The 15712-nt window shown below is 34.6% G+C and overlaps 1 protein-coding gene across 1 annotated transcript in view; it reads right to left on the reverse strand.

Annotated features, from left to right (window-relative positions):
* LOC127876516 (complement C1q-like protein 4) overlaps positions 1-13918 on the reverse strand; it is a 31756-nt gene extending 17838 nt beyond the window's left edge. Inside the window, exons 1-2 of the mRNA XM_052421816.1 lie at positions 13774-13918; positions 13201-13458 (exon numbers count right to left, since the gene is read on the reverse strand). Coding sequence (XP_052277776.1) covers positions 13201-13458; positions 13774-13912 — 397 coding nt within the window. The 5' untranslated portion in view covers positions 13913-13918. The remainder of the gene's footprint in view (positions 1-13200; positions 13459-13773) is intronic.
* Positions 13919-15712: the final 1794 nt, after the last annotated feature.

Consider the following 15712-nt stretch of genomic DNA (forward strand, 5'->3'; position numbering starts at 1 on the left):
TCAGAATGTGTTGTATTTGCTTAATTCTGTAAAACCATGCCTTTAATAGATTATTGTGAATCTTCACTAGACAATGCATTCAGTTAATCGATCTCCCGGTGCAGTAGGTTTACATGTTGAATCACTAAAAATTGGAAAGAGCTATATTCCTACAATTAATTGACTCATCTTGAAAAAATACGGACTACTTTTATGAAAAAACAATTAATGCAATTATTTATAATGTTGCCTCATGATCATGAAATTCAAACTTTATTTGAGCTTCTGTCCGAGAACAGTTTTGCAGTTCACTCTCAAAACTCTCGATACATTATCAGGAAAGATAATATGCTTGCCATTAATTTAAAATTTAATATTCGGAAAAAATAATTCATTTTGTTAAAAAATTATTCTTTTAAACAGAACTGCAATAACACCGTTCATATAAATATGTATTTATGTGAATATATTAATTAATTTATTTCATTATATACAAATATAGTATAGGACAATGTTAGAATGGCATGTAAATACTCACATTTACATTTACATATGGAAACACGAAATTCACAAACTACTACAAAACACAAAACAAAATATAAGGAACACATTGTAATTCAGTTTATATTAACCACTAGTTATAACGTTAATTCTATGTTATTTTGATGTTTTGCAAATACAATATATTCCTACGCTAACTATGTTCTTTTGAGATACAATTAATATGTTTACAAATTATAATGTATAGTATGTGTATCTTGTGTCCCTTAATTATGAACCTGTGTCGAAAACCATACGCGATTGGCATTTCCACTGTAGTTTAGAGCTAACACTGAATTTTTGAAATTTATCTTATTCCGAACATGAATACACATATAGATTGGAATGGTCTTTATTAAAAAGGCTATCTTGATACATAAGCTTAAATGACGACAATGTCTTCAACGTCTGTACAAGTTGTATTTGTGTCGTTTTAAGTTCAATGGCGTCCTAGTTGCCTGTCCCGTAATCGTTCATAGTTCATGGACGACACATAGTTACTAACAATGTTCATAACTCTTAAATTACCGGTGTGTAGCCTATTATTCGATATCTCGTCATGCGCGAATTGCCAAGATGACGAGTTTTGCATTAACTACCATTTTCTCGTGTCGCGCATGGGACAAGTCGGTACCACTCTATTTATGTTAATTTCTCTGCATTACGTAGGATAAAATATTCAACAACACCATATATCAGTTTCTAGTCCAATTTAATGTCTAACATATTTAATATTTTCAGTTATACAAATACGTTGTGATTGCTACATGATTGTGTCTTTCTCGATCCGTACGCCTCTAAGTCTAAACGCTAACTGCTCTTTACCTCTAACATCTGCCCCGTGAAACTCAGTTATGAATCTCATTGGTCAGTGTTCTATACGTGCTTGTTGCTGATTGGTTGAATTACAACATGGAGAAGTCACTATTTAAGTATGCACCCGCTAATCAGCATTGTGACACCAATAAATAATGCAAATACAGCCCAAGGCTTTTGTTAACAGCATCGTAACCCCTTTGTTCTTAAACATACACCAGATCCAAATATTTAATAAAGAAAACCCAAATATTTCACCCAATTTCTCATCATTATTTGACATGCCGAACACTGAAGTTTTAATATCTTTCGACAACTACGCTTGTCTGTAAAAACAAAACATGATTATTATATGCAAGTTCAATACCAACTGTATTTACCATGAACTTACTCTGAACGTTTGATATCGTACAGTTCAGTGATACTCCTTCTAAAATAGTGCTGCCAATCGAACCTTCGTTATATTATCGTCAAGACACATATATGAAATGGCAACAACAATTTTGTTTACTCGTCTGCTGTATTGGGTAGCTATCGGTAATACAACGTAATCTTTCTTGAACGATATAAACTGCCATTCATATGCAAATAGTTGTTCTCGTATTTGTTGAAACTTACTACGGTAGTGACGGTGGCGGTTTTTTTACAGCAGCAATAGTAACAACACATCGCAACGATTACCAAGTGGATTACAGTGGCCAATATTGGAACATACACGGAATGAAGGATACGGGAGTAAACATTATTATAATAGTATTCACATCTTTTGACTTAAGCTATCGTACCGTGGGTTCGCCGTTTCATTTCGAATAGGTATTTTATGCAATACACTTAATTATTACTAAATATATACAACATGCATTTCTTTATGAAGTTAAACGAGCATAGTGATTTTACATCTAAATGTATAATCATAGTATTATTGGAAACAGTTTTCGTAAAAGAATACACACATATCCTATTGTTTTATTGTTAACTATACACATCTTTTTATATTATATCTCACACTATGTTCCCTGCAATGTTTTCGCATGAATCCGCGTTCATTTCCAAACTGGACACTTGTCGCAGTCTGTCAGTACAGCAGACCTTGTAGTTCCTGTGGATTAAATCTTTGCAGCAATATTCACTGCAAGTCTCGGGCGAATGATTTACCCCATAGTCGTCCGTGTAGCTTGTGCAACATTGGTAACAAATGCCCTCATCTACTGTGAGTCAAACACTTGGTTTATTTTTATGCGACACATGACACGTATGTATTATAATTTTGATTTTTCTACATTAAGAATGTTGATTTGTAGGAAAACGATTAATATTTTTCATAACATGTTAATTCACTTAGATTTTAAAGAATGCAAATGGATGTGTGCTTAAATAAAATTCATATTAAACAATTTGTATATTTAAGTTCAGCGGAATTAAAACACCGTGCGATTAAAATTAAAGGAAAAGCTGTCGTCGCATGTTCGTTTAGTTTGATTTTCAGAAGATATCAAATCTAAGATAAGGCATTCCTTGTAATAAAGTAAATGACAAAATCCGAAAATATATCGGTTAAAACAAAACTTCGTTAATATGAAGACAGAGAGGTGACATTTGATGTATTAAATAGGATAACGTTTTGTTTTTAAATAGAATTGATGCTTTCTTAAACCGTTTTTAAAACACTTGTAATGGCTGTTGCTGGATAGATTAATTCAGGTAGCACATTGTGTTATATAAAACGTAAATAAGCACCAATATCAATATATATATATTGTTTGATGTACCGCTTTAGCGAATTTAAAATGTCAATATAACTGGGGGTTTTATTTAAAATAAAACAATTGCTTATCGAAATAGAATAATAAATATTTGAAAATTGCTTATATCTGTATGTACGATTAATCATATACAAATGTCAAGTATACGTATATTTTCAGAAATACAATGATTTATTATAAGCATTTACTCACCACCAATCGTAAACAATATCACAAAAATTGCTGGTAAAACTTTCATAGGTGCCATAGTGTCTTTGTAATGTAATCAAATCTTAATAAAAATGGTTAATGTTTCGCCCCAACTGAGTTTATTTATACACATATTCCATGTTCTTAGACAAACTAAATGAAATTATTTTTTACCCTGAGATAGCAATTTGCCTTGCATTTTTACGGAATACCGTTAGGGCCATCATAATTGCACATAAAAATCCAAAGGGCGACAATGCGATAGTGCGATAGTACGATGGCGACAATGCGATAGTACGATGACGACAGAGTGACTATACGATGGCGGCGACAGTGCGATAGTACGACGGCGACAATTCGATTACACGATGATGACAGCGCGAGAGTACCATGGCGACATTACGATAATACGATGGCGACAGTGCGACAATACAATGGCGACAGTGCGATAGTACGATGGCGACAATTCGAAACTGCGATAGTGCGATAATACAATGACGACAGTGCGACAATACGATGTCGACATTGCGATAGTACGATGGCGACAATCCGACAATGCAATAGTTCGATAGTACGATGGCGACAATGCGATAATACGATGACGACATTACGACAAAACGATGGCGACACTGCGATAGTACGATGGCGACAATGCGATAATACGATGACGACAGAACGATAACGCGATAGTACGATGGCGACAATTCGATGGTACGATGGCGACAGTACGATATGACTATCGCATTGTCGCCAACGTACTATCGCACTTACGCCATCGTCGCACTGTCACATTTTCGTCACCGTACTATCGCGTTGTCGCATTGTCGCCATCGTACTATCGTATTGTCGTCATCGTACTATCGCATTGTCGCCATCGTACAATCGCATTGTTGCCATCGTCAGAGACGTAGATGTTATCTACGTCTCTGCCATCGTTTTATCGCACTATCGCATTGTCGCCCTCTGGATTCCATGTGTAACCACGATGGCCTAACGGTATTCCGTACAATTTTACCAAACATTAACACGATAACAGATTTCATTCATTTTCAATAATACCTAGAACAGCGCTTAAATGTTTGCGGAACAAACGAATCTTTAGATTAAAAATAAAAAAAGACCTGTTTACTCATGGCCGTTGAACATTAACAAGATTACTTATGCCATTCATCTTCAATAAAACATAGCACAAACTCGTATGCGTTAATACCTACTAATCTAACATCTACAAACAAACTACCTTAACAAACAAGAAACCGTCGGAGACGGGTGATGCTCCCCAAAGTTTTTTTTGACTCAATATTGCACTATATATTCAGATAAAAGGAAACGTCTTGAGGGCACAGTAGTTGGTGGGGCAAGACATTTTTATAGAAAATTTCAATGGGCAATAACTGTGTGAAAAATCATCCGGCCAAAACCGGCTGATAATATGCACATCTCCTTTTGGTAGCCTCTTGGTAGTGAAGCTCCCCATAAAGTTTAATTGAATTCCGGTCATTAGTTGCTGAGAAATAGCCCGGACAAAAATTGTGCACGGACGGACGGACATACGGACACACGGACACACGCACGGACAGACGAAGCGGCGACTATTTTCTCCCCCCCCCCAAAAAAATCGGGGGAGCATAAAAGGGACAATTCAATAACAGTCATGCTATTACTCAAGCTTAAAATGAACAGCGCATGATATTCTATCTAATTAATCCCTTTCTTTTTCAAAACTCTATTCTTTTAACATGTATTATTTAATTCAACGCCTATTTGTTCTGCTGATCTCAATATAAATAAATACTTAATATACACCGCAATTAATTAGGAAAATAATACACAGTCGTTATAAATGAAAACGTTAAGCTGCCCGTGATGTATCACAGCTAACGGACCAATACTGATAATTGGTCACTAATTTAACTCATGTTAAAACAATGATATCTCCGCGTCACATGACCCGATACACAACTTAGATTCGACACATTAAGATATAGATATTTGTCTACTATTCATGTCATTTCCTTTTACCGACAGAAGAGTACACATTCTTTTAAGAAGATCTTTATCTTTCGTAGACGTCCTTTGTTTTTTGGGGTTAGTTCGCGGATTTCTATAATTAATTTAAACTGTGAGTCTGAACAAAGTGCCATTGGTTGTCAGCTACAAGGAGGGATAGGGCGTAAATATTTTACTATGTAAAAATCATATAAAAGAACATAAGACTGCTGTATTCTATCCACTCCCAATTAAAATAAAATGTATCACAAAAAGAAATGATTCTGTATTCGTACACAAAGCACAAGACAGGTCTTAAAGCCATGATCAATTTGTAACATTTGATTACGGTATTTTTCGTCAATAAACATATTATTGATTTCTTAAACATGCAATTTAGTGTCACGGTAAATGCAATTGAAGGATCGAAACAGTTCTGGTTCATTATGCTCCAGTGTGGGATAGAAATAAACCTAGAAGTTGAGTAGGTCAATTCTTTTTTGCTAACGTCACAGACGCGTTAATATTTGTAAAAAACACAATTTATTTACGAAAATGTTGTAAAGTCGGTTTAAAAATAGTAACTCAACATATAAATGGCAACATTCTTTAAATTTCGGGCGATTATTCAATTGAACGACAGGCGAATATTAAAATATCGATATCGGTTTTGGATGCAATCCATTATGCAAACAATTTAAAAAGTAGTCATTCCATAAGGGTGCCGATGCATTTTTGAAAAAAAATCAAAAAAATCTGGGTGTCTTGGCGACGATCTGGTTTTACTCCGACTCTGTTTGTTACTCTGCAGCATGCATATGACATTTCCGATTACGGATCGGCATCGCTAAAATTAGCTTTCATTTGCCTTTTAAAGGGGCCTTTTCAGATTTTGGCATTTTTTAACTTATTCATTAAATGCTTTATATTGATAAATGTAAACATTGGATCGTAAAAGCTCCAGTAAAAAATCAAGAATAAAATTAAAAAAAGGAAAAGAACATTGCCCGGAGCAGGTTTCGAACCAGTGACCACTGGAGTCCTGCCAGAGTCCTGAAGTAAAAACGCTTTAGCCTACTGAGCTATTCCGCCAAGTAAACATACTTGACGTATTTTATACCTTATATAAGCAATCTTCGTAGTTTCACAAAATTTAACGACAAAAACAGAACTCTCCAAATTATTCAATCGTTTCGCGTTGCAACGCTTTATAATTTTTAGGTTTTAAAATCGTCAAAAGATGCATATAATGGCTATATTAGACCATGGTAAATGTTCAGTATTACTGTTTCCTCACAAATATCATAACTAAAACGAAAATGTGCGAATCTGAAACAACTTTTTTCAATTTTGTCAATTTACCAAAGCGTGAAAAGATCCCTTTAACATAAAATTTGGAAAGTCGGACGCCGAAGTTTCAATTCGGATTATTTCATGTTGTTCGGAAACTAATTTACAACAATTTAGAACCTTGTTATCCAGCGATATTTACTCGGCACCTTCGTTAAGCCTTCTACAAGGATTCTTAATTATATATCCAATTATCCATCCTGAGCGGACCAAAATCCTTCCACGTGTAATATTTGCGAAGATTTCTTTATACAGGTTCCGCTTAAGGTTGATCAACAATTTAAAAGCATTGCAGAAGGCTTTCTAACGATGCCGAGATACCAGGATAATTGCAGACGATTCTCAATGCATGATGATATTGACGAACATCCAAAAATTATCTAAATAAAAACATTCGTCAACCAAATATTATTACTTTTCAATGGTTGATGCCGAAATCGTGTTCCGTTCCATTCGCGAAACACACGCGCAACATATGCGCTTTGCATTCGTTCCAGTTGTGTTGCATTCGCTCCGTATTCGCTCAACCCCGATCGTTATTGGAATGCAAACGTTACACATTTAGTGTGTTAATCGCTGACAATGTATGATCGCAATGTAACAGGGCCTTTAAACAGAAGGAGACATTTTCCCTAAACAATAGCTGAGGATACGTCTGGGAAGTTTGAATGCCAGTCGGCTTGTTGAAACCCGAATGTTGTTAAGCCTCTGCTGTTAACATACTAGCCATTATGTTCTAAAGCAACATTTCATGTCGAAAAAGAATGACACACGTAATATTTGCAAAGACACACGCTCATGTCACAACGAATTCGTTGAACCAGTCGAAAATGCTATCGGACCTACATAATCTATAATAAATAAACAAATGTGCTGAATAGGTAACTTGTTAAATTTATACATTTGAAGTGCGACATTCTACACGTATGTGTGCATCTTATTGTTAATGTTGTTACAACAACTATTTATGTTATGTATTGATGATTAGGATTAATGAGCCAATGTTAAAATGTAATGGATATTTCACTCCCTCAAACTTCAATAAATTACACGTTCAATACTTTATCAGCACAATTACGTTTATGTTGATGCTAAATATTACATGTTATTGTTTGTTATTTTGCATATGTTAAAAAGAGAACCTATGAGTCGCGTTCTGAGAAACTGGGCATAATGCATGTGCGTACATTGTCGTCCCAGATTAGCCTTTAGGCTAATAAGGGGCGACACTTTCCGCTTTTATGACATTTTTCGTTTAAATGAAGTCTCTACTCAGCAAAAATCCAATAAAGGCGTAAAAGTCAGCAAACATCCAATTAAGGCGTAAAGTGTCGTCCCTGATGAGCCTGTGTTGACTGCACAGGCTAATCTGGGACGAAACTTTACGCACATGCATTATGCCCATTTTTCTTAGAACGCGACTCATATAATAATTTAATGTAGAATACCCTGATCTTTGCTCTTGGATTCACGTGCAGGTGCATGCACTCTTTCTTTTATTTCATTTATCGTCTGCGCCAGTTCCATTTTATGAATCGTCTGCTTAAAGCGCTGAACATGAGACACAATTTATGTATTTTGCGTGTAGATATCTGTACAATATTACAATTATTTGTGATAAATACAGATAAAAAGATACTTACACCGAGGTCGTTGTGATATACGTCAATCTGGTGACGTTTACATCCTTGATACGTAAAACGTTATGTTCCATTACACACAACGTTTTCGCTGAAAACATTAAGTTAACATTATTCGTTTTCAATTATTTTACCGAAACACTGTTAAACTCCAACGCTTTTGTTCTTGCCAACATCGCAAGATATTATTCGGATTATAAACTTGCCCTGTCACAACGATACCCTTCGTTTTCGGACCATTAGTTGGCTGATCATCGCACAACAAATGAACAATATAACTAGTTGTTTATTAAATGTGACATGTTATGAATGGTTATGTAGGTTTGGTTGTAAAGAATAGTAATAAAATATGACATATACTGCATTTGTGTGTAGATTTATGAAGAAATTTCATTTTTTTTAAATAAATTGTCCCTGAAGACCCTCGCACGATGTTAACTTTGTAATTTATATAAAACGAAATTCAGTTCCATGAGTATTAATGTCTGCTCGTATAAATGGATAAATACATAATATGTAAAGATTGTCGCTAATGAGAGGGAGAAATTTATGGTAAATTTTTAGTTGCCATTTTATTTGAACCTTTCTAATAATACAAGTAATTATCACTGGGCCCACACAACCTTGACAATTAGTGTGGTTGATACTCAAACTGCAATTAATTAATTATTAATGTTGCGATACATACTTGTTAGCTATCAAATTCAAGCAAAAAGTACGTACGTATTAACCCATTTATGCCTAGTGGACTTTCCCATCCTTCTAAATTGGATCAATTTATTTCCAAAATTAGAAATGTCTAGTATATTTATTTCTATATTTAGAATATTTCTTACAGAAATTCCTTTAAGCAAACAGCGTAGACCCTGATGAGACACCGCATCATGCTTCGTCTCATCTGGGTCTACGTTGTTTGCCAAGGCTTTTTTTCTAGACGCTAGGCATAAATGGGTTAAACGTGTATGGATCAATATGCTCCAGTGGATTATAACTGATTGATTCGGTGACTTGCATAGCAAATGACTAAGGAAAACGGCATGCCAGTAGCATCATAATGAATTGCAAACATATCAATGACCGAAAAGTGTGCCATTTTTTTAAGTCGGCCATATGTGTAAATTGGTATTCAAGAGACATTTACACAACAAAATGCCGTTTCGAAAATATGACCATATGACTGTCTCCAATGTTTCTAAATGAACGGCACTTAGTATAAACTGCAATTGCAACAGGCAAACTTCTCTTTGAAATAAACACATTATGTATTGACAAAGTATGACACCATCGAAATCGATAAGTAGAAAAAAAGAAAATGAACATCTTAAAAATTTACTTTCTTGGAACGGATCAACGATGCATTTTGCCAATAACGCATTTGGGGTACATCGTTAACAGAGCAGCTCAAGTTAATCGTATGTATATCGTAATATCAATATGTATCTCAAAGGGGGTTATTACCACGCCTTGTCTATATACACACATTTTGTACTGCTCATCATAAGACGCCTTGACGAATGAAAAATGCATTACGAAACGACGCATGTTAACCGAGACGAATAACATAAAATCACTTTTTTCCATGTAATTCATTTTTTGAATATCTGATTTGATTGTATACGTTTTTAGTCAAATACTGAGCACTGATATCAAGAAATTTCGTCTGTAATCATTTTTAGACAATTTTCCTCATGAAGGTACGTCAATAACCATCAATTAACACAGCATGCATGTCCAAAAGACATGTTTGCATTTATTAGTAGTATTAGTAGAAAGTAAATTTGATTTTCTTATACCACGTAGAATTTCAATAACAAAGAGTATACATATCATGCATATTAAACTCTGTCCCGCCTATTATTGTTCTTTGTCCCGTGAATTTTCTTTCCAATAGTTTAATTTAAATAAACATGTGAACGCAACGGATAAACGATTTAAATGATAAATTCATCGGTGGTATATATTGTGCGACAACACTGTGTTGTTGTAATGCTTTCTTACCCAGTCGGAATAGTTCGAAAACATGGTAGTGTTTCGCTTTTTATGTTTTCTAGTAAGTCTGTAATCAATGATGTGTTTATATATATATATATATATATATATATATATATATATATATATATATATATTGATTCTTTTAAGCGGGTATATACGATTTTGTCAAACATTTATGAATTTATATAAACTGTGTAAAAAACTTATTATATATATATTTCAATATAAATTAAAATAAAAGTTAAGAAGAACATATGTCGAAAAATGCGAAATAAGCCAGATATTTAATTCTGAAATTGAAAACGGCTGTACAGCCGAATTCGCCAGCATGTATACCATACATGTACGATGTGCATCTAAACTTAGTTTAACGGTTTATTTGAATTCCTGCAACGATATCTATTCATACGACACACGAACACTATCTCCGATCCTAATACAAAGACGAATGCTTCGGTTATTGTAGGAAAATATGTACGTCACTATCGGCTCGGGGCGCTAAGTTGTCTTTGCTGCATTTTATGAAATTCGGCTTTAATGTATAATTTTTCTTGCCTATTCTGTGTTATTGTAACATATTTTATCAATATATTACAATTAAACACATATAAAAAATTGTATATACCCGCTTTAATATACCCTGATATCATTTGGAATTCATACTATCATGGAATGAGTTTACTTTATTGAGTTCAAATTTGTTTTTATTTGATAATTGAATCTCAATTAACATGAAGTAAAATTGTCCCTTAGATGATCCCGAAATAACAGACAATAGAAATCACTACATCTGGCAAACTAATAAACTGAACTGTTGCTCATAAAATGTTACATTAAATCTAATAAATCGGCACTTATAACTGGCTTCTTAGTCTTAGTCGAATTTGTCTTAGGAATGTTGAGTTTAAGCATGATGGTAATACTTTATTCCTACAAGAAGATATAGGAGACTATGAAAGATGTTTGAGTAGCCATACAATACAATTACTTACTCTTACTTGATATAGCATATGTTTGATAGAATTGTTAAGTCAAAAGCCGAACAAACGGAGAAAGAAACAGCATATTGAATATTTAGTTTGACCTTACAGTCAAGGAATATCCATGAAAGTGCAAGCACTTATTTTCAATGGCGTCCTTTGGTTTTTGCTGAAGGAACAGCATGCAGAAGAGACAGTGTTGAGAAACACGGAATCCGGGTGCGATACCCTAGCTCTTTGCGAATAGATCCCTTGGTTCTTTTACGTGCACTGTGTATAGCACCGATACACGCGAGAATTACCTGGATTTCATACCAGTACATCTCTAGTTGGGTGGGAAACACTTGAAGCATCTCTGCAATTGCCAGTGCCCCGGCAAGGAATTTAACCGGGAACCTCTGGAATGGTAGACCAGAGTGTAACCACTCGACTACCGCACCACCACATTTAGATGATAGATCCCAAGAAACGGACAGAGACTAGAATACACATGAGTCATCAAGCAACAAAGAAAGCAAAAGCATTTATACATTAATATTAACGAACTCCCATTCCCTATACGCCATAGCAGCGGATCGTGTGGTGAGGACAGAGTAGCTGTAGTACTTGTTAAATATTACCGAGCAACTGAAACTTATGAAGCTAACAATGAAGAACTCAGAAAGAAGCTGAAACATGTTCTTAAACAGTTATAAAAATGAATGACCATATATGTATGTAAAGCCTTTATGTATAACCTTTAAAATGTCGTCTGAACCCCAGCCATCAGTCCCAAAATAATCTTAGTTTGAGAAGCAATTCACTGACTGACGCAGGTTGTGACTAAATGTTCAAATATTCTGACCCACTCTACCTTAAACCGAACACAAACCCTAAATCCTGTATCGACGCCTTGTCATTTAACATAGAATGGTGTTATGTAACATCGCATGGATTTTGTTTTAAACCTATATTTTATAGATGTGAGATTTTTTCACTAATTCAAAATCACGATTCTCAGTTTTGCATTGTTTTGAAATCAGAGTGAAGGTAAACAAGTATGACTTCGTATACGAACACGCTATGTTGAAGATTATCAGGAACATAGCAATGCAATCGTATTAAATAATACAGTTCCACGCGAAAACCAATACATTTTACCATCGACGTAAACATTTTGCTCACTATCTCACTGCATGTTAAACTTTAAAACCCAAAAACATTAAAGAACTACGACTAAAACCAATGTAATTTATTTACCAAATTTACTGATCGGTTAATATGATAGAATTCAACTCTTAATTGTACCTTTTCAATAAATTATTGAATTCGTATGCCTATGTTAATTTAAATATTTTGTATTACGTAATTATTGTCAGTATTATTTCTATATTATTTATAAAACTTTTGATCTTTATTGATTACGTACAGTGTAAGCGGATATTCATCCAATATGATAACCCCAGAAGTGGACGCTATTGATAGGAGTAGAGGCCTGTACCAAAAAACTAACATAACGAAAATCCATTCGGAATACATTTATTATACCCAAACCATAATTAATTATTTCAATTAAATTTCAATTAGTGTGCACGGTACATTGAACATTTTGTTTGCTATGGATGACGCTGAAATCTTCATAAGGATTTTTCTCCTGGGGATTATTATGGATTGTTATATTGTTGTACATTCAACTTTTGTAAGACAGTCTTCAAATCAGAATAAAGCACAACGACGACAGACGGAGCCATTTAACATCATCGCCATAAGTAGTTCAACATATGTGGGGAGAAGTAAATTGTGATATGTACAATATTGATGCACATGCTTAATTCTGTTGGATTAGATGTCCAGAAAAGCTTGACCAGTTGTCCCCATCTATCTGTTCTGTTGTTGAAAACGTGTACTCATTTTGAACCCACACATGATCTCCAACTTCAAGCTGTGCTGTCACCGCAAGAGATGACGTCGAAAAGGCGTTACCTGTGTCGTCTGCTAACACATGCCCTAGGAATTGCCCATTCCGGAGAAGTTGAACGCTTGCAGCATGGTCTACAAAGTTGGTTAGCACCACAAAGAACACGTAGGCACCTCGGACAGGAGCGATGAAATGGCCATCAACAGGATTGTATGCTCCTCCGATATTGGTACGCACAATGTCAAAGACGATGTGCTGGTGATCGCCAACGTGAACTAAGTTGTTCCTCAAACCAGCCGTAAATGCTATGGGGCCAACGGAATCTGCAATTTATGAACAAATGAACTTAATTGGGGAACGTTTGAGCAGTACATATTGGAGGTGTGACATCCAATACTTTAGCGTCCATCCACTATTGATACAAATATTTAAAAAAATGAATTTGATGCATAGGCATATAAATATAACAATGTAATGAATATTTATTTAACTCAAACTTTATTTAAATACACGTTAAATATTATATCAACGAAATTACAGAAGACTGCATTCATTGTAATGCTGAACGTTACTTGTAAATGTTATTTAATGCAATATATTTGCAGAAAATGAAATAGTGTTATATATTAAACACTTACTTTTGACTTCAAGTGCACTCACTCTTTGTTTGAGTTCATTTATCGTCGTTAACAGTTCTGGCATTGTCGGAGATAGTCCATCTAAAAGCGCCGAGGTTTCCAGACAAATTAGCAATAGGCACGTTGCAGTCTTGAACATTTTAATAAGATGTATATATCTGTGCAATATTTCAACATGAAGCGAGTTGTTCAAAACGTAGATTCGTTAATTGAAGCATATGGTCAATTCACACATTCTTATCTGGTAATGTTTACAAGCTTCATAAGTATACGGTTTGTTCCAATTTAAATACACACTGTTTTCGTCACAAAACTTTTAGTAAACGTAATTTGTTACCAAGCAATGTATTTGGTTCCTCGATAATATATAACTGTTAAAAAAAAAGATTTAAAAACGTAATTATTCGAGTGTCCATGTCGTTGTTCTTGCCAACGTTCCAAGCTTTTGTTCGGATGATTATCTGCCCCTTCTATTAAACTGTTATTCTTTTTCGATTCAATAATCGGCTTACAGTAGACGATTATCAACAACGAACAATATGGCTAATTGTTTTGTGTAATTGATGGTTATGTGGGAGTTTTCACAAAAAGTTAAACAAAGCATAGATTGCATTTTTGTCAAGATTTATGTTGACATTTCGAGTTTCGTGTTAACAATTAATGTACCCATCAACCATTCGCAACCTGTTTGGTTTGCAAGTTATATTGAATTAAATTCAATTCCGTGCATACTAGTCTGAATATATAATTGTGTAATTCAGAAATATATGAAGACAGTCGCCAATGATATCGAAAGGGAGATATGTTATGGTTAATTTTAAGTTACATTTTCAATTGAATCTAGCTCATAAAACAAAGAATACGTCTTAGTCTGTACAAAGGTTAGACACTGTCTGCCATGTGTTTGACAACCGTGCCTCACGTTGCGTCACAGGTGGTTAGCGTGTGCTTATGATATTTATTAGTGAAAACATCATTTTATATGATAAATAATCAAATTATAACGAACACATTTCACTATCATAAATATATATATAACAAGGTATTCAACTCAAAATGACCCGAAAACGGGGTGCGTCGCTGCGAACAGGCATAACTTCATCAGTTATGCAGCGATTTTCACAGCCTCGGTCTTATTCAACGCAGAAATGAATTTCCTTTCTGGAAATGTACATATCTTGAAAGATATATACACATTATTGGTGAAATTTTAATAAATAACACGATACACAACTCGCATGACCTTCTCGTTGTCGATCAGACCCGATCTAAGACTAAAATCTTCACGGAGTAAAGGGCATTTTCCCTGAAAAGTTCACGGACCTCGATAACATAATTCAATAACACGTATGAAAAAAACCTGTTTACTGTTTATGCCGTTACATTTTGCATCAATTTTAACTGTCCTGCGCCGTTCGAAACATTTGTGTACATACATTTCAACTGGCCGACATTTTAAACACACGAGTGATTTCATTGGTCCAATTCGAAGGTGTGTCTTTACACCTGAAGATTTCATTCATAAATCGGGTCGGATTGTTGTCCAGTAGGTTACGCGAGTTGTGAATCGAGTTATTTCTTAAAATTTGACCCAGCATTTGTAGAAATATAGAAGATATGTACATTTACAGAAAGGAAATTCATTTTTGCGTTGAATAAGACCAAGTTAATGGAAACCGCTGCATAATTGATTAAGTTATGACTGTTCAAAGCGATGCATCCTGTTTCGGGTGATCTTGAGTTTGATACCTTGTTACAAACATATTTGATAGACTATTAGTGATTTTTTTTTCAGAAAAGTTCATTTTTCGTAATTTTTTGATTATTTATCATTCAAAATGATGTTTTCACTAATTAATATCATAGCCACACGCAAACCACCTGTGTGTTGCACGTGTGTCAAGTTTCGTCGCAAATCAACCTGTGTATTCCGCAAAGG

Source organism: Dreissena polymorpha, chromosome 4 (genome assembly GCF_020536995.1).
Source record: "Dreissena polymorpha isolate Duluth1 chromosome 4, UMN_Dpol_1.0, whole genome shotgun sequence".
Taxonomy (NCBI): Eukaryota; Metazoa; Mollusca; class Bivalvia; order Myida; family Dreissenidae; genus Dreissena; species Dreissena polymorpha.